This window comes from Xiphophorus maculatus, chromosome 6, assembly GCF_002775205.1.
Source record: "Xiphophorus maculatus strain JP 163 A chromosome 6, X_maculatus-5.0-male, whole genome shotgun sequence".
NCBI lineage: Eukaryota > Metazoa > Chordata > Actinopteri > Cyprinodontiformes > Poeciliidae > Xiphophorus > Xiphophorus maculatus.
The window spans coordinates 16,884,105-16,904,595 of NC_036448.1; the positions used below are offsets into that span (position 1 = coordinate 16,884,105).

A 20,491-nucleotide genomic window follows, 5' to 3' on the forward strand; every position below is an offset into this window, starting at 1 on the left:
CATCGTTTTATAGACTGGTTATAAAATGCTACAAGGAAGTGAGGGGAGGAAACTACAAATCAGGCAGGCAAGGAACAAGGTATATGATGCCTTACAAAAGTATTCATACCCTTTTGTCAAGTTTCTATTCCAAACTTTAATGTATTTTATTAGAATTTTATGTAATAAAATCCCAATTCAGTCAGATTATCGATTAGATTTTGTGCTGAACTTTGACTGCGCCATTTCAACATACAATTATGCTTTGATCTAAACCATTTAATTTTACTCTTGCATATGCATCGAGCACGCTGATAAATTTGAGCAGTTTTCCTGTGAATGATGAAAAGCATCCCACAACATGATGCTGCCACTGCCATGTTTTACCATGGGGATGGTGTGTTCAGAGTGACAAACAACTGTTTCTCTTCACACAAAGTTCAGTTATGGTCTCATCTGATCAGAGCACCTTCTTGTTCATGTGTCTTCTACCTGGTTGGTGTCCAGCCCCTCCAGAGATACCAAAAGCCTCTTGGCTGTTTCTCTGATTATAGTTCACACAGACTATTTACTGTCTGTGTGAATTGGACATTGGACTGGATTTTCTAGGGATATCAATGTAAAGGGGCATGGATACAAACATAAAGCCATCCTTTAGAGATTTTTTATTATAAAAGATCTTAAAATTATGCAGTACTTTGTGTGAGCCTATAGTTTCAATAAAAATACATTGTAATTTGTGGTCGCATGTAGCCAAATGTGGTTGCATATGAATAGATTAGAAACAACAAGGTTTAATTAAGATTGCATTTAAATAGCTTTTTAATGAAATCAGTCACAAATAATTCCATCAGTCATTGCAATTTCATCTATTTATCTTGAGTAATTACCTCCCACACAGTAGTTTTCTCTTCTTAATCTTCCATAAAAGGACAGGATTATGATTTCCATCCCACCCACATAAGATCCTAAATTGTTTTTTACTATTTTAAAGTTTACATTTCCTTCCCTTCTCACCTGAAGCGTATTAATCCACTAAGTTTTTTGTATGCTTGTTTGTTTTTTAGGTTTTGTGTAGATTCCTGTGGGGTTGTACTGGCATGTTTGCTGCTCAGTTCCTCAGTATGTGTGCAAACAGCCACTAACTGTGCATGTTTACTGAGCAAAAAGTACGAGGTACATGCATCTCTACTACTCTGCTTGTTAGCTCCCTGCTTGCTGCAGAGAACACAATATTGCAGAACCATTGACTGTGCATCCAAACAATGATTTGAAGCTTGTTGTGAAGATCTGCAATGCTCTGCAGATCCTGACTTCTGAGTATCCTAATGTGTAAAATATTCATACGACACACTGTTAGTATAAATATATGAAGGACTGCCAGTTCAAGTACTAGATTTGCTGTGCTGAGAATAACAAAGATGTATGCAAAACCTAATTTGAAATATACTGCAATTTGATGAGAAATATCCAAAACTAGAAAAGTCAAGATTAATTTGTGTATTTGTGTATTCATTACAAAGGTCAGTTTTTAGTTAATTTAACAATTTCTCAAATCTTAATAAGCTCGTTAGTGCAATGGCGCGTTCCCATTCATAATTATTAAACCACAGGTGAGGAACATTTCTGAGGTTTATTTCTGTCCTCCTCAAACTTTGTCCCAGCAATCAGCACCCATAGGCTCCTCGAAGCAGCTGCAAAACACTCTGATAATTAAAATAATTGATGCCCATAAAGTAGCAGATGATAGTGAAGTCGTGCTCAGGTAGCCATTTCCTGGGCCTGAGATCTAATTAAGGGACGGTGGTTAACAGGAGCAATGGAGGTGTGGAGTTGAGATGTTAAAAAAAAAAAAGAAAAAAAAAGCCAGACAATGAAATTCAAATCCTTGTTTGACTGCTGAAGACCTACATTTAGATTGAGCAATAAGATACAAACAACAGCTGCACAAACATAGCCTCAAAACAAATACAAACAGAAGAAAAGCATTCTTTCATCCTCATCATAAACTTCATTATTGAAGATTTACAGATGAATATTCTCACAAGGCTGATTTATTTTGCAAAGAAGTCATGCGGAGTGACAGGAGGAAAATAAAATGTTTGAAGACCAAAGTCAGCAGGATTTTTTGAAAACATCGTTAACCACAGGGCATTAATCATGGAGTCAGCTTGTGTGGAAGTGATGGGCACTGATAATGTTTCATCAGACCTTAATGCAATAATTTAAAAAATCAAGTTTTCTAAAAATAAAAACACATTTAAAAACTTGAATACTAGAGGTTTCGGGTACATTTTTTAACCATTCAAAGGTGGACTTCTTAGTTCTTTGGATCATTGTCCTGCTGTACAACTGAAGAAGGTTTGAGTTTAAGGTAGCAGACCAATGATCGGATATTCTCCTTCAAGACTTTCTGAGTTACACAGAATTGCGGAAACCATCCATTCGTGGATGGATGGCCCTGAACAGCAAAGCAGCTCCAGACCACCACATTACCACTGCCATGTATGAGTGTCAATATGATGTTCTTCTCTTCAAATCATGCCTTAGAATAAAGCCAGATATAACACAATGAACACCTTCCAAAACCTTTCACCATTGTTTCATTGTAACTTTTTCCTGAATAAATAAAGTCCTGTTTTAAAAACTAACTTTTGCTTGTACTTAGATTAAAAGTCTAAAACTTCTATGTTTCACATAGAAGCAAAAACAGTAGAAATTTGTAAGGAACAAACACTTTTTCATTCTACATTTACTGAAATGACAAAAAAATAGAAATTTAAACTACAAACCAAAGAACTCCATGCCAAACTAATGCAGGAACACTTGGTGACAATGACTTTCAGAAGTTCAAGGACTCACTTTTAGAGTTTGTTTCAGATTTACAATACTGCTGAGGCATTATTGAGCCAATACAACAAGCCCAATATTCATGTAACAGCATGCTTATGGGAAGCCATATTTGTTTGTATTCTACATCTCTCATATCAGGAATCATTCCCATCTACTAATTTGTAGATTAGCATACCGTCAAATAAACACACCACCAGTCACCACCAAACACTAAATAAAAGCTTGCTTATTTAGTTTCTTTGACTATGGAAAAAGTTATTCCATCCTACCCCGTTTTTTTATTTCATTTTTTTAATGCAAGTAAAATAATCATAATTAAAATGAGACATATTTTCTACTTTGTTATTAAGACACCTGTTAGTTTTGCATTGAATGCATTTTATTTGATGTACACTGCCCAGGTCAAACTGGATGGAATTTTTTAAAATACTTTTGCCTTGCTGTACATGAACTTCTAACTTAAGAGCATCATCTTAAAAAAGATGGTTTAGTTTGCTGTACCAGTTCTTTTGATGGGTTTATTTTCTGCCTAGACCACAGCTACTTTCTGTGCAAAACATGAGTTATGTATGCACTTCTACTTAACATGGATGTCCTTCCAAAATAAGTTAAATATTTTTAAAAAGCCATATTCCACAGTTGAGCTATAAGGGTATGAGATGAATTCTGAAGCCCACTCATTCTGCACAGCCAGGGTCTGTCTGTAGGCAGACCTAAAAAAACTAACAAACCAATGCATGTATTTTGGCTGAAAAGGAAGACTGAGTAAAAACTGGAGAAAGAAAAAAATGAAAAAAGTTGGCTGGTAACAAAAATCTGTTATAAGCCGTCAACAAGTTACTAGTGATCTACCAGACTGTCCAAACTTCCCTTTTTTTCTATCTTGTATTTCTGAAATAAGCACTGAAGGAAAAAAAACAACTATTTTATGCCTTTTGAAATCAATTAATTTGTTTACTTCAAGAAAAATAATTGTTGGCCAAATTTTTGTCTATCTCTAGAGACATTTTAGTCTCCATAGTCAAAAATCTCAACTACTTAGTTTAATTTAGTTTTTTTGCATTTCATTCGTAGTTTATCAAAACAGATGATAAACTGCTGTTCCTTCTCACCGCCAGAAGAGAAAGTTACCATTTGAAAGCTAAATGTAACTAAAAATCTTCTGATTTCACATTTTTATCCAATTTTCTGAACATTTAAAATATTTTTTAATTTTTTAACATAAATATCTCACTAAAACTGTTCATATGTCATTTATTTTTAACATTTATTTTTTCTTTTTGTATTAAACAACCTGAACGTTCCCCTTTGCTATTGTTGTTTGTTAGTTTTCAGAAATAGTCATCTTTTCTAAAAGCAGGGCTGTAAGAGAAAACCGGGTTTTTTTTTTTTTAGGTATGTCAGTGAGTATTTCAAAGTATGGCTAGAGTGTTTTGGGTGAAAATCATAACCTGATTATACCCTCTCCTGGTGAGGGACAGGAGGTAATTATCAGGTGGAGTTTGCATTGCAGGGACTCTGATGGAAACATAGATCATAAGCGGCAGGATGCAGGCCCTCAGGGCTGGACGGGCTGAAGGTGAGTGGCATGTGGATAGAATTGGATATTGTTTTCAGATGGACTCACACACTCATACACACACACACTCCTTTATTGACGGATTGGCAAATATGCATTCTTGGGCCTGAGAGCCTTCACATCAACTTGAAACCCAAAACCTGCCCTTTCTGCATACCAAAGCAGTGTTCCTCTTAAAGAAATTCAACAAGACTATTCAACTCAGTTTTCAAGCCAGGCCAAATCAGGGGTTTATTCTTCAAGAACCTCAGCAAGCCCTTCTTCCATTTTACCTAATCTAACAAAACAAAAAGCTGCATTACTACTAGAGAGACAGCTGGAATAAGGTCCTCTGTAGCAGGCTGCCATTGTTAACAAATTGTCTACCAGAGCCAGATCTAAAATGGAACTGGAAAAGAAATCTATCACAGAACAGCAAGAGGGAGAAATAATGCAAATCCCAAATTGAAAAAGAATCCCCTAACAGAAAAGTTCTTCAACATCTATCTGTAATAAATGCTTGGCACGCAACTCTGTGATTTCAGGTTACTTTGTCTCACCGTACAAAAGGGTCTGAAAGGGAAAGACGGAAACGACCATCATTAATTCAGACACACCAACCATCAGCCGTGGTGACGGGCGTATAACTGATGGGTGTGTTTTGTCACAACACTAGTAATTACAGCCAAATGTGCTAATCAAAAGCAAAGGAAGGGAGAAGAAGCTGAAATAAAAAGCAGAAAAGAAAAAAAAGCAGTTTTAAGGTTTCATTTGGGGATTTATAACAAGTCCCTTGCTCTTGTGCATGACTTTTGAGGGTCCCATGTTCGCTGGGTGCCTCAGATCAATTTTATCAAGGTGAGAATAAAAGATGCATAAGTTCTTTGAGAATCTGGTTCATCAAAGTACACTCACATAATCTATAATGAATCTTGTGGAGCAGAAAAGGTGTCATTTTTCAGACTTTACGGGCAGAGAACGATGACAGCAGTTTCAAGTGCCACTACTAAAGAAAAGACTTTTCTTTTTTTAATTTATAAGAAGCCAGAAAATATCTAGGCAGTTCTGTTACAAAGCTATACCAAAGTTTAAAAACTGAACAAATCTTCCATCATGCCATTCCTGTGGTTGCAGATCATTTTGGAAAAAATGTCAAAGTGGGTTTTTTTATGGCTACATGTAGAATAGACCAAAGCAATGTTACCCATCCCCCTATTACTGCTGCCCACAGCTGGTCAGGTGGCTGAAAGAAGACTTCTACAGTTTTCCCCTGATTACAATAAAAACGAAGTTGACCACTTGGAAATTAACCAATGATGGAAAAACAGAAAGCCAAGTTTTGGGAACTAAAGGAGCAATACCATATATTAATGTGATATGGACCTAAAAAGTCAGCACAATTTGATGTGGTATTTAATTAAAAAATTATAAAGGTGACTTTAACAACTGTTTCAAAATGTATTATTGTTTATTGGACAGTAAATAAATTAGTCACTGCTAATAGTCAGAGATTTCGAGACATAAATACTGTTCCAAGCAGATATGCTAACCTTAAAATGTCATACCTATATAAGTATTAACTTGAAAAAGTAAATACATACAATTACCACTTTCACCTTCTTAAGATATCAATACTATAACTGTTTCTAAAACATTGATTGGGCTACATGGGCAGTTGCAGAAACCACCACTGGTTTTAAGAACAGAATAACAATATCATATAATACTCTGCACAATAGGTTGTTGTAAACTAGCTTGTTCTGTGTTTTTTAAAGCTAAATTTCTGTCTGAGAATATTTACCTAAATCAAACAATAACTAGACGGTACTAAACTGTAATAATTAATATGTTATAGTATTTAATAAAAAGAAAGTTTTGTTGCTTTTCTGTTTTAAATAAAAGCAATTATATAATGTTACATATTTCAGCTTTATAGTCTTGGGGTAATTACTGTGAAAGTATGGTATTTTTATTCAAGGTTATCAGACCATGTGATTTTCATCCTGGTTTGTGCCTAGACTAGAATAATATTTCAAAACTTCAAGGTTAAACTAAAGGAGACCTTGGCAACCTATCTGACTTCTTTTCACTTCTCAAAAACACCTTACAACAATTTTCATTAATGAATTCCACACATTCATAATGTGTTGAATACTAACACATTATGGTTGCCTGGAATTGCATTAATTCCACTTTCTGAGAACTTACCTTGTGTACAGTGAAAGCACAGAAAAAGGAGCAGGAGGCAGCAAAGCACTGGACACCTCCACAGCGCAGAGGCCATCGTGTCGCAGTTAGCAAACGATCCAGATGACTGATGGGCTGATAACAGCGTTTCAAAGTGTCGCAGTCAGAGGATGGAGAGCCGGTAAAACTTCAGCGATCAGTAGGTCTTGGAGAAGTATTGCTGAGCATCTTTTTGTCTAGAAGTAAACAAAAAAAAGAGAAAACTGTGTAAGAATTTAGTGATTGAATGGTTCATGTGACTATAGTGCCGGCAATTCAACATGTGAAAGACTCAAGAATTCATCAGTGGGTTGCATTTGAAAAAAAATAGCAGCAAATATCTGAACAACATGAATGCCAATGTTCAAAAGAAGGTTTGATCAAACGAGGATATGTTTAGAATTCAAGTTCTTCCAAATCTAACTTGTTTTTCTCACCACATATTTATAAGGGTGCCAACATAAGAGCAAAGCACATAACACACTTGAGCACTTATTCAGCACTGTACCATTACAACCAACTGTTTACTCTGCATTATTCTCCTACGTCTCTGTGCTTAACCTTCTACATTTGCTGGCAGTTCACCGCAGGAGAAAGCATGTCGCTCTGGCAACACGTTAATACAGAACGCCATTACAGACGAGGCGGCTTTGAGAGCTACTTTTGTTTCCTGCCTTATCAAGGGCCGGCAAAAACGGTCCTTTGTCTGCACAAGAAGCGAAAGGTTAGAGTCTGAGACAGACTAACACACAAGACAGATAAGCTGCTTACCAAAGTCAAACACCGGGGTAGGATGTGTTGTGTGTCACATGTGAAAGGCCACACACTCACACCCACACACACACACACACCTACACACACACACCCACGCACACACACACACGCACACACGCCAACATGCTTATTCATATGAGTGCTTGAATAAATACATAGTTAGCAATGTTAATGCATATCCTGGCCTGGAATCATGTTCAAAAACTCAATTAGAGCAAAAAGAAAAAAAAAAAAGTATTTAGTTTGGTGTGTTTGCAATTCTCTATGCAGTAATAGTAGAGATGCACCGAGAAGTTGGGCAGTGAATCGAAACAGACAAATTTTCTGCTTGATCAACACCGGATCAGATGGAAACCTAAAAATCCTATCTGTTTCTAATTAGTGAATGCACCGAATTGAACACCACCCCACTGTGCTGAGCAGACGTCCACACTTTGATGTGGACATTGTAATTGAGTGACTGTGCTACCTGGTAATATAAGATAGTAAAGCCAGTTTAAACTTTTAAATTTAAAAAAACTTAAAAAAAAAATCTTAAACCTTGCATTATAGTGTCATATTACTTCTGCGCCTAACATAAATAATAGCCATTCACAGAAAGCTATAAAAAAATTCAGAGACATTCTTAGGTCTTCCCTAAGCTAAAGTCTTTAAGAAAAGTCTGATTCATAATTTGAAATAAAGTTGGTCACAAAATGTCTGATTGGTGCATCTCTAAATAATACATCCACCAAATGCCACACATAGGTCACTTGCTACTTGTCTTCATGTAGAAGGGAGTAAATGTTCCCTTTTGCTGAATGTTGCTCCCTCTGAGCCACCTTTCAACTGCCGTGATTATTTTATAATGAACCCAAAATATGAGCAGCAGAGCAGTCAGCGCTGATCACTCTCTGGGCCTCGCTAATACACCTAGATATTTTTGGCAACATAAAAACCCCACAAAACATGGGAGAGACTTCACATTAGCATACTCAGACATTATTCAAGCAAATATTAGGCATTTTAAATACGTGACCAGAACCTGGTAGAGGTGAAATAAAAGCTTACTGGTTCTCCAAGCAGCTTGTCGAAGCTTGAAAATATTTATTTTTACTTGAGGTCACCCTGACCGAGCTATTGAGCTGCAAACTCTGAGCCAAGAAGACACACATGCAGCCAACTTAAAATTTATCAGCCAATCTTAGGTGGGTTTATGGGAATTGTGCTTTTATTTTTCTTGCAGTTGTTTATCTGGCAGTGGCGCCGAAGCAGATCAGATAAGAACAAAGAGGAGCAGGCTCGCTCTCCTCTATGGGAAGTCTGAGTCCATGTCTGCTGATGCAGCTTGCAGTCCTCAGTTTACCAACACAGCTTCTACAGGCTCAATACTGAAGAGAGCAACTACTCTCCAGAGACAAACCGGACTTCTGCAGCCACTTAATAATCCTCCAAATGTGACGTTTTAGGTTGTGGCATAACCATAATAGTCGCTGGCAGGAGAGGACTGGAGACGGCTGGGGACTGCTGATCAAGGGGCGTGCCCCTGCTCTTCTGGTCTGCTGGACCTACTGAACCCCCTCCAAAGCCCCTCCAGACACTAGGGGGTGAGATCCTGCCCAGTCTTGAAGATGAAGGCTTGCCCTCTTCACCTCAGGGTACTTTCTCCTGATCAGCTGTCACCCTGCTGAGTAACATTTCCCCTCTTTCCCTTAAGCTGGTGGAGGACACAGCCATGTTCATCTTTTCTATAAAAAAAAAACAAAAAAAAACTCTGTTTTGTTTGGTGGGATTTCTGCACTGAATCGGTCCAGACTTGAGATAAACGGATTAGGCGATTAACATGAAGATGCTTTACACGAGCACTGACAGACGCATCATAATTTCACATCAGGGAACGGGGGGAGTTGACGTAATTTGGTGGATGAGGGCCTCAATGCTTCCAAGCAGAACATTATTTTAAAAGGTAAATGAGTCACATTTAACCCTTTAAGATACAGAAAAATCGTCTGCACTGAGCCGCCCTACAGCCTCAAAACTGAGGTTGACACAGGGCCAGCATTTCTGCATAATGATCGTCTGTAGAGATGCACAATCACTTTTTCTGGTTTTCTTTAAGGTCTGACCTGCCTCTTTCAATTATGACTAATTCAGCATTTTTAAGAGAAAAAATGTTCTGCACTTTGATAAAAGTAGTAGTTTTGAAACCATCAGAAAGTATCTCGTTTATCACCTCTATCTGAGCTCAAAGGAATAAATCAGAAATTCAACTTAAGTCATCATTGAAATATTAGCATGTGCAAAATCGTAATTGCGAAGGACTGCATAGATGCAATATTTTCTTGAATAATATGTCATAAACCTGATGCATTAATGCAATATGGATTTTTACAATTTGAGATGCAAAGAGTACAATTTGAGAAGAGTGAGTAAACATGCACAAATTGCAATTACTGTTCCCCACATAACAGCGTTCAATAAAAACTTCACAATTACAGAATTTCCTTCATGCAAATGAAATTTCAAATACTGTTGGCTGATGGGTGAAGCTGGTGGTAGGTTTTAATTATAGTTAGAGCAGTGCGATACAACGTTACCTAACAAATCTCCTGTCAATCAGGATGACGTAATAATTTATAGGCCTATATCTAATCTTCCTCTATTATCTAAAATGTTTGAAGACATAGTAGCTAATCACGTGTAGGTGCATCTAAACAGTGATTTCTCTCTAAGATTCATTCATGCTCATTATGATGATGCTAAAACCGATGCTGAAATCTGACTGAAACCTGTCAGGTTCAGAATGATTTAAAGTTTAAAGAAAGATGCAGTTATTGCAGATTTATAAATATTGCCCACTATGACATACAGTGTGACTATTTTTTCATGAGTCCACACTTGCAATGCACACCAACACACTACAGATAAGGGACATTCATTTTGATCTGTGCATTAAGATCCCCTTCCTTAAAAACACACATCATAGTCCCCAAGGTTTTCCTTCCATTAGCAGTCTATCTGTCTGGAGAAAAGGACGAAAGCCCCACCAATGAAATGAAAAATGATTCACAAACATTCCTGACATCTGTTTTCTTTTGTCTCTCATGCCGACACAGTTGAAACCCAAGGAGAGAGATCAATCATCAGTTAAGATAATGGAGAAAATCACAGTCCACAGCAAATTTTTCACATCAGCCTGATAGAAATAATAAACAAGCATTTAAAAATGGACAGCGAGCAATTAAAGGATAATTAAAACAAATGGACAAGAGGAGACAGCCCACATGTCTTAACATGAAATACAGGGCTGGCTGCTGCAGCCGCCTGAATGAATGCAAGACTCCTTTGACAAAGCTTGCGTCTGCCTCACTCAAGCTGGAGAGGCGTCCGTTGAAAGAGAGATGGGGGAGAAAGAGGCGAGTGTGGGAGTTTTGAAGACGGAAGGGACTAAATAGCTGTGAGAGTTGAGGGGGGCGACTGGCAAAGGAGGCAAAGAATGGAAGGGGGAGAAAGAAATGGGGCAGTGGGGTCATTGAGGAGGATTGACAGGCTGTGAGTACGACGTGACCTTGTGGGTTTGCCTCCAAGTTTTCTCAACAGGCTTAGAGAAGACAAAAATAAAGCCTAGGAATGTTAATTTATTTCCAATTGTCAACACCCAGAAGAGAGCGTCAAAGAGCGCATACATACATATCAAGTAAGACTTGAACAAAAAACTAATGTGCAAGTCCAAGTGTAGGCTGAAAATCTACAAGTGAAATAGAGATGTGAAGCTGTGGTGCTGGATCTTACCAACACAATGATATGTCTTCCACTCAGTGAATAAGTACTAATTTGGAGAACTTTCTGCCTCCAACCCCCATGCCCTTCATTCAGAAGCAGAGAAGACACATTCAAGAAGGGAATTTCAAACACCAGAACGCGGTTGATGGACTAGAAGCGAGAGACAGGAACTACAGGAACTAAGAAAACACAGCCTCGGGGAAATTTTCTTCCTGTCCTCGGTGCACCATGATGTTTCGGGGGAACTCTTTTGTCATGACAGTCCTGTCAGAGTTACGCTTTAAACCCCTGCAGGGATATGATGTCATTTCCTTGGCTCCACCGGTGATGAAGACAAGTCCCCACCAACATCCAGAAACAGAGCTGAACCTTCACACAGCACAGTCTGCCAAGTGTGCTTCATCAACAGTTCGATGATAAGATAAACTGCTATCAGGATTAACTGGCTGTAAACGGGTTCGCAGCTGCACATGGTGAAACAACAAAACATGCTGACGACTTCCTAATTGGAACTCAATCCTCTTAATTTTCTCAACTAATGAGCAGATTGATTGGAAATTAGGTCATTCTGAAAAATGAATGTTTAGCAGTTTGAAAACTGTAAAACAAAAAGAAATAGTTTTCCTATTCTACTTAAAACCTTCAAGCACACTTTTTATTACATATTTTTGAAAAATGAGCCCTTATAAGCCATAACTACAAAAACAGTCTTCCTCTTCAATGAAAAGCAATTCTGGGCAGTTCTTCTTTGCACCGTTTCTTCGGTTCATTGTTGTGTGAACACTCATTAACTTAAGACTTTGGATCATTACAATACTTTAATTATTTTGGTGAACAATGATTCTCTTTCCGACTTGATGCTGTGCTCGGAATCATTGTCTTGTTACAGTGTTGGCTACATTTCAGCTGTCGGACAGATGGCTTCACATTTGACTCTACAGTTCTTTTGTGTACTGAAAAATTCGTCGTCATCTCATTTAATGCAAGATACCACAGTTCTGTAGCAGTCCAGTAAAACAAGCTCATCACCCCTCCACCATGCTTGACAGCTGGCGAAAGGTGTTTGCACTGATATGCTCGGGCTTGTGTTTGCCAGTCGTCTTGCTGTGGATTATTATCAAGCATCTCCATTTTGGTTAAGTCTTTCCAGAGGCCATTGTTCCACATGTCTTTTTCACTTGTTCAGATGTAAATTAGTAAGCCTTTCTGACATGTCTTCTTTTTTTTTAAATAAAAAGAGCTCGTTTTAACAACCTTTTGAAGACTACAAAGAATTTTAACATCCAACAAACTCAGAAACATTATTTTTATAATTTCTTTGAACACTTCCCTGTCTGACCTTGGAATGAACTTCCTGACATCCATTTCAAGGAAGACTGGCAGGTGTCATGAATGTTTTCTACTTGTGAATAATCGTTCTTACTGTCAACGATTGACTACAAATTGTTTGGTTAACGTACTTATGACCCCTTTCCAGAATGATGGGCAGCAAAAATTGCTTCACAGAGTGTATTACTGATGTATTTCCCCCTTGGTGTACCTCGATGTACTAGGCCAGAAAAGTGCCAAAATGTTCCCTTTGATGCAGGCACTCTATCTTGCAAACATACATCCATAGCTCCTTTAAAAGAAGCAAACTTGTGGTTTCCCAATAGCCTGCTGACATGTTACTACTGTATTACCTAAAATATGAAGCTAAAGAATCAACAGAACACCTTCTTTTATTGTAATCTCTTTGACAGAAGTTCGTCTTAGTTCCAATGTTGCATTTAAATAAAAGTTTTTTACAATCACATTATGAAAATACATTTTGATAAGTATTAAATAAACAAATTTTTGTTTAGAGTTTAACTAAGCATGCTGGTTCAGTCAATGGCATTGGTTATGCCTGGCATCCATCAGAGAACAATACAGCTGACATGTTTACAGTGATTATATAAGAAATTAATATATCTACATACGAAATTCAGTTTGTAGCTATAGCTAGATTAGCCACAGCACTAACACTAAGCTAACCTGAACTTGTAAGCCTTTAGGCACATTTTACCAATGAACATCACAACTACAGCTGTCAGGGGAAATGTTTACATGGCATCTTATTAAAATAAACTGAAAACGGTTGTAGCTTGCCTTAACACTTTTGTGCTAAAGTCATGCTTGATAGCAAGCTAAACTTGCTTACCCTGAGAAATCAATGCCTATTAACAGTAGAGTTTTAACGTTTAATAATAAGCCATAAAACTTTTTTTTTTACAAAATAGGACAAACCTAACAACTTATTTTGCTAAATAGCTATATTTTTAAATAGAATTTTACAAATTTATTTAAGATGTGCTAAAGATAATTCCATACCTTTCACTGATATATTGATTAAAATCTACCCAAATTAAATATTTTATTAGTGCATTAAGCCTGAAGCTTTTATTCATTGTCTTTTTTTTCTTGGAATAAATGACTTCAGTTGAAAATGAGGTACTGCTAAGAAAAAAAATATAAAGAAATAAATACGCTTTTGAGGTGAAATGTCCTTGAACACAGCGCACATAGCCCACACAGAAGCTCTCTGTAAGGTGCAAGGCTTCTTTATTTTATTGAGAGAGTACAACGGTTGGTGTGTTCAGCGGCTCCTGGCCAAGTGATTGAGTCAGGAGATAAGATTGAGTGCCAACGGGCAAATGGAAATGGTGAAAACAGAGCGGGTTGGGCAAAATACGTTAAGTAAAGTAAAGAGAACAAAGAAAGTAAAGAGTCACAACCAGGTTAGTGTCAAGCAAAATAAAGAAAGAATTTGTGCCTGGAGTGACATTAAAAAAAAAAAAAAACACCTGTCAACAAAATAATGACTCATGCCTAAAATAATTACAGTTATGACTGCTACATCTCTCAGCAACAGCAAATTTACCTCCTGACAATAATTATCACTGATTCATCAACTGCATATGCAATGTATATGAAACAAACTGTTCATGCTGTTTTATACCTGTTCTGATTTCGCTATCAACCCAAAACAAAATCTACCAAATTAACAGCGAGAGCCACCTATTGATTCTGAGCTGCAGTCTAGGGAGAATGGGGATTTCTAAAAGTCCTAAATAGATTAAAGAGCAGTCCTGTTTTGTACAAGCAGAGCAATATCCTGAACAAATAAATTTTACTAGGTTACTGATATGTAATTTCCTAGCATCAAAAACAGAAACAGAACATTATGTTTCGCACCAGTGTGCATGCATATTGCACGGCTCACTGGGGTGTTTTGGGGATTGTATGTTTTCAGAATGTGGTTCTCAGGAAAATGTAGCTTTGAAATGGTTCACAGGAGACAGCTTGTGCTTGTTACTCCATCATAATTAATACTTGCGACTGGGAAAACTGTAAACAGTGCATGTTTGGCACTTTGCTTTATAACTGATTTAAATAGTTCATGCATTATCATAATTGTTGGGTATTTTTCTGCCAATCAGCCCAATCTGACATTTTCACAACCCTGGAAATTTAATTATTCAAAATTAGACTTGCAGGTGCATTTCAATAAATTATATAGTCGTCAAAAGGCAATTTATTTCAACTAATATTTTATTTATTAGTTGATTGTGCAGTTATATTTTTGAAGTGCAAAAGAACAGCTGCTTAACTTGATTAATTTTTGGTAGACTATAACATTTCGAGTCACACGCATTCAAACTCTATTGACTATTAAATATCTGAAAACTGTAGACTGTAAACTGTTTGTAGACAAACTTTTGCAGTTTTTTCTCTTTCCTGACACCTGACTCAGACCTTGATAACGAAGATCAAGTAGGAGGTTTGGGTCACTTTACTTATGGAAAAGTAAAAGAAGACTGAGAAGAACTGAGAAGAATCAGAAATTACATCACAATATTAAAAAAATTATAGTGGAATTTAAAGCTTTCTTGATAATATGCAGCCCTCAAAAATCAGAATACTTAAGATTTCTGACTTGCTATTTGTCCAGCAGACAGTTATTCACACCCTCCATAGGAATGGTAAGGTACAAATTGTTATTCTTTTAGAAGGAGGCTGTGTGCAAAGTGCTGCATGCCAAAAAATTCAATAGAAAATTAAGTGGAATGAAAAAGTCTTATGAAGTCAAAGCTCTTCTAAAACTATGGGAATGTGTTCACCAGATTTGGATTGAGACAAAATTCATTGCTTCAAGACCTGAACACAGACTTATCCAGGACATCAGCTACAACTGTTGTATTGCTTGCTATGCCACTGCTTATCCAGATCCTAAGGAGGAAACAAAGAGAAAGGGAATAAACTGTCATTGGGCCAAATATTCTATTGAAATAAAATTGTGCATTTTATTCAGAAAATCTTGCTATACTGATACAGTAATTCAAACAAAAGGAACCCCAACATGTATTAAATGTGTATTCATAGACAGTAGAATAAAATTTTATTGATATTAGAATGCAATTTTCTGATAAACCCAATTTTAAGTGTTTAATCATTTAGATAACCATAATTATCAGAAATAAATACAGTGCATCACTCTGTGTGCTAAGGTTCTATATAACAAGTTTTTCTTTCTGAAATGAATTAATGAAAAATTAATTTTCCAAATGTATTCTTCATTGAGCTTCGAAAAAAACGAATCTCAGCATATTCAATTAAAGAAGCTAACATTTTATTTACTATTTTACTGTAAGTGGATGTTTTCTGTTTGGCTCTGAAATTAATAGACTGACCTAAGAACAGATGGTTAAGCAGGAAGGTCGCCAAAGAGGAACACAGAGCAGTCTGGTACTGACACAGCGAAGAAAAGTTTCTTTTTTCAAATCAATCTCTTCATACATTTTTCTCAAAGCCTCACTTCTCACCTCCTCCATGCATCATTCTCACACTCCCCTGCATTTATCCACAAAAACGCCCACACGTGAGCACACACTCCTCTCACCTCCGGCTCCCTCCGATGTTAAACAGCATTTTCTTTTTTTACAAGCAGCCATAACTGGCTTGGCAATGTCAGCTCCACCTGAACACACTAAACACACCACACAACAGATCTGTTCACTTTCAGCACATTTACGGCGAGTGATATGTTGATGTTAACACCTCCTGGAGGTAAAGAAAAAAAAAACTAAGCACACTGATGTGATATTAGATTTTTACACACTCTAAAGCCCCATTCAGACTAGATTAGTTTTATCAGGAGGGAGCGCATAAAGCTAATACATAACATCTGTGATGTTAATGAGCAACATGCAGGCAGGGGGAAATCTGTCTAATCAGTCTCTAACGTTACACAACTCCATTCATGTGCTTCCATTGTGCCAGAGATGGATCATAATAATCAGATACAATTTCCATAGTTGACGGCAACTTGTTCAAACACAGACAAAAGAAATGCTGCATCTGGGCCGAAGTGATCTCAGCTCCGGGGTTAGAGCCAGAACAGCCCTTGGAGTCCCGCCTTCTCCAAAAGGAAATGACACATTATTTGCAAACTATCACAGGGATGTCGCCACGGATGGGACAAGCTCTGGTTTTATTGGTGTTATTTCTGCTGTAAGGGAAGATAAGGGAGGAAGCCCCTGCTGCTAAAATTGATACAAGTTACTGACATGCAAGATCCAGGCACTGCTTTAATATTTGTGATTATTACCCATCTCACACTAATCCTGTAAAAATAGAAAATTGTATCTCAATAGATAACTAAATAACTTTTTCCCCCCAAATACACAAAGCATACTGTTGAACAGTAATAAAAGTCATAGTTAATACTAATCAGGGTAGAACCACAGAAAAATTTTTAAAATGAATTGTGTTAGTTTGAAAAAAGAGAAACATGAAGTCAGAGGTGAAGTTCAGAATTATACTGAAGTTTTATGTTAACTAAAACATAAAAATGAACCAATCAAGCTTCTCCTTCTGTAAAGTTTCACCCCCATTATTAAGGTTTTTAAAGAACACTAATAAGGTGTAGGTAGCAGTTTTAAATGGGAGAGAAAATGAACAAATTACAGTTATATCTATTTAGACCCAGTCATTTCTCCGTAATTTGTGTCAGATTTTTATTAAACTCAAATACAGTGCCTGATTGATGTGTTTCTTAACTGAAGAAACAAAGTTTCTAGTTTTGATGCCAATGGTTCCAAAATTCTGATTTTTCAGCGATTGATTTGCAGATTGCTGAGTTTCAATTTCTGGCTGATTGGCTGGTGCAGCTCTGCTAAAACATTTTAAATATTTGTCAGATTATTTTTGTATACACATTTTCCAAGCAGTGAAAAGAGAAAAAAAAAAAAGAAAAAAAAAACAAGACACTTAATGGACTGTTACCTGAAATTGTATTTTTAACTTGACCATATATCTTAGTTTTGGTATTTGCATATTTATTGCCCAATATTTTCTATCTGGTTCAAAACTGATATTTGATTCCCATAGCTCATGCAGTTCATGGGAACTGCAACCAGAAAGTAATTTGAGTATTCAAAATAGGCTTATGTCATCATTTAGCACTTTTTATTACAGTTTTAGAATTTCCTGCAGGTAAGATAACAATACATGGAACAAGTTGAGGCTGGCAACATAGCAGCCCTACAGGCAAAGCTTTGAAACAGCTGAAACATCTTTCAACAGTTGATTAGGGGAAAAAACTAATTTACATGTTTTTCTTTTTTTTTTTTTAAACACAGTTTATATCACCACCCAAAGTGTAGAAAACCAAAATCAGACTTTGTCATTCAAAATAATAGGACATGAACCAGATGTTGATCTTGTTGAACCTTCAAATGATGCATTTGTATCAACCAGTGCTGGTTTATCCCAAAGTTGGTTGTGTTTTACTCCAAAAAAAAAAGCACAATCCACAAATTTTGTATTAGTCTGTTTTTTATAAAGATGTGACAAAAAATTCCAATAGAGATGTGTTGGAGAAGCATTTCAGTTAAAAGATGGACAAACTGCAAAAAACTTGTGATTCCTAAGTGAGAAAAGTTACCTATGTGAAATAATGACTTTGAATAACTCCAATGGTAATTAAGGCTACTTCACAGGAGACCCATACATAAAAGCTTGTAACTTTTCAACTTTCCTAGAGACAACTGTGACATTAGAAAATCATCTAATCAAAGCTTCATAGATTGAATTGGACTCATAAAGACAAAAAAGACATTGTTACACTTTAAGAATGGTCAAAATTGCAACTATATAGACAGCCTGTACAACTAAAACCGGTGTTTTAGATCAATTGGAACTGATCCAAGTATTTCAAAAATATAGTGTAAAAAGATACATTAAAAACTATTGAAATTGCTTGACAAAAGCAAGACTTTACAACTGAAGATTTTAATAAATCGAATAATGAAATTTTGGTGATAAAGGTTTTCAGATAAATTGCAACGTACACCATCAGCATAGAAAACAAAAATGTGCTAATTTTTAACATGATTGATGAGCTTAGTAGAACGTTTTAAACCTACTCATACACATAATTATACAAAATGTTTAGATTTTATCAGGAGCCATTTCGTAATTACATGAATAAACTAAACAGATGGAGAGAAATTAGGCAAAACTGAGATGAACTTTGAGTAACACGGACAAATATCCACATTATTTGTGTAGCCCCTAGCTCACTTTATTATGAGACGTAGTGTAATGTTTATCTGAAAGTCAGACTTTTAAGGCTGTTTTATCTCAAAAACAAATCAGTTCTTCAGACCCAGTTTACATCACTCAGACAAGCTGTTAGGCCTCTCCCGACATTCCTGTCTGCAACCCGTGCTCGCTACGCTTTCACACAGCTTCTAGGAGCTATTTAGAGTTAGATGAATTCTTTCAGCAGCATGAGAAACAATTTCATGCAGTGACTGTTTCGCCACAATGACAACTTTATGGCTCGCCTCACATGCACTGATATAGCCATCCTTCTTGTTTCCACACATTCCTGGAGCGGATTCACCTTAATGTTTGTCCGAACTCTAAACTCCGGTCTGCTTCGCATTACCCATGCGTGGTGGGCCCGTGGGCTTTCTTCCCCATGTGGTCTGTATTGATGCAGTTTTGACACCTCGGCGCCTGACATGCATCAAGCTGCTTTAGATCCTGACTATAGAGGCTCTGCAAATCTCCAAATAAGAACTAGAAGAAGATTTGTCAGATTAAACTAAAGAATGACTTTAGTGTTGCATGTCACAACAAGTTGCAGATAATCATATGTCGAACACCGCATCAAAGAACAAAAGTGTCGTAATTTATGTGATTACTGTATGTAACTATCCATTTTAGCTTTAGATACAAATATTACTGAGCCTAAAAAAGTTGAAGATAATAGTGACTAACAAGAACATCAACTTTATGTAATTCTCAAGTGCTAAATCCTTTAAAGTAACACTTTGAATGGGTATTTTAAGCAAAATAAGTCAAAAATCACTGTCATTTATTTCTATTCAGCTCAAGAAATTCAATGTGAATTGCTGAAAATAAACACTAGAAAAAGAAGTGACAGCCAGTCACAAGGCGTGTTCATTTCACCCTTTACTCATACAGCTCTGATTAACATGGAAGCTTCAAGCATGACAGCACACCAACAAACACTTTGTAGCATCACTAAAAATATTGACTGACATGAACCACAATGAAATTCAAAAAGAGAAAAAATTACAAAGAGAAGAATCTTCATTGTCACCTTGAAACCATTTTAGCTATTTAGCACCGAACATCATCTATATATGAACATGTTCCTGCTAAGGAATAAAAGCCATACAAATACATTGAGTGGCTAAAAATTGTCCAGTCCCTGAGTAAATCTTATTGGCTTTCCAACTTGCACCTGGTACACTTTTAATTTGGGTTTTATGTAAAGTCAATATAAGCCTTCAGAGATAAAAGGGATGCAACAACGTGTTTAGAAGTGAAGTTTCTGCTTCCCCACTGCTGCATTTTGCTCCTGTAATTTTTTCCAAATAAAACTGTGATGGCAAAAACAGACGGGGATGTTCCAGGGAAACCCCTGGAAAAGCACTGTATCAATGGGGATAACCTTTACAGTATGCTGTCTTTTGATAGTCTCACCAGAACACGGAAAAAAGTCAACTGTTTCTTTAAATGATGCTCTTCTAATCTATCTACTCTAGCAACTATTCAAAATTCCTTGTCTTGCCCCTCAAATAGTAAACAGAAATGGTCATGCTGGACTGTTTTTTTGTTTTTGTTTGTTTTACATAACATCACATCTCACTGTTTATACATATCATGGGTAAAAATGCAAAAAGGACAATTTCCAACTTGATTTGCCATGACCAGTGCCAAGGACAACAGAAACTCAAAAATCATATCTTTTTCCGATCAGTAAGCACATTATATATAAGC

The 20,491-nt window shown here is 36.6% G+C and overlaps 1 protein-coding gene across 9 annotated transcripts in view; it reads right to left on the reverse strand.

Moving 5' to 3' along the window:
• Positions 1 to 20,491, reverse strand: part of LOC102220018 (adhesion G protein-coupled receptor L2-like) — a 128,529-nt gene that overhangs the window by 88,906 nt on the left and 19,132 nt on the right. For all 9 annotated transcript variants that reach the window (XM_023335453.1, XM_023335451.1, XM_023335452.1 and 6 more), the window contains exon 2: positions 6,599 to 6,813. In XM_023335453.1, coding sequence (XP_023191221.1) covers positions 6,599 to 6,674 — 76 coding nt within the window. In that variant the 5' untranslated portion in view covers positions 6,675 to 6,813. The remainder of the gene's footprint in view (positions 1 to 6,598; positions 6,814 to 20,491) is intronic.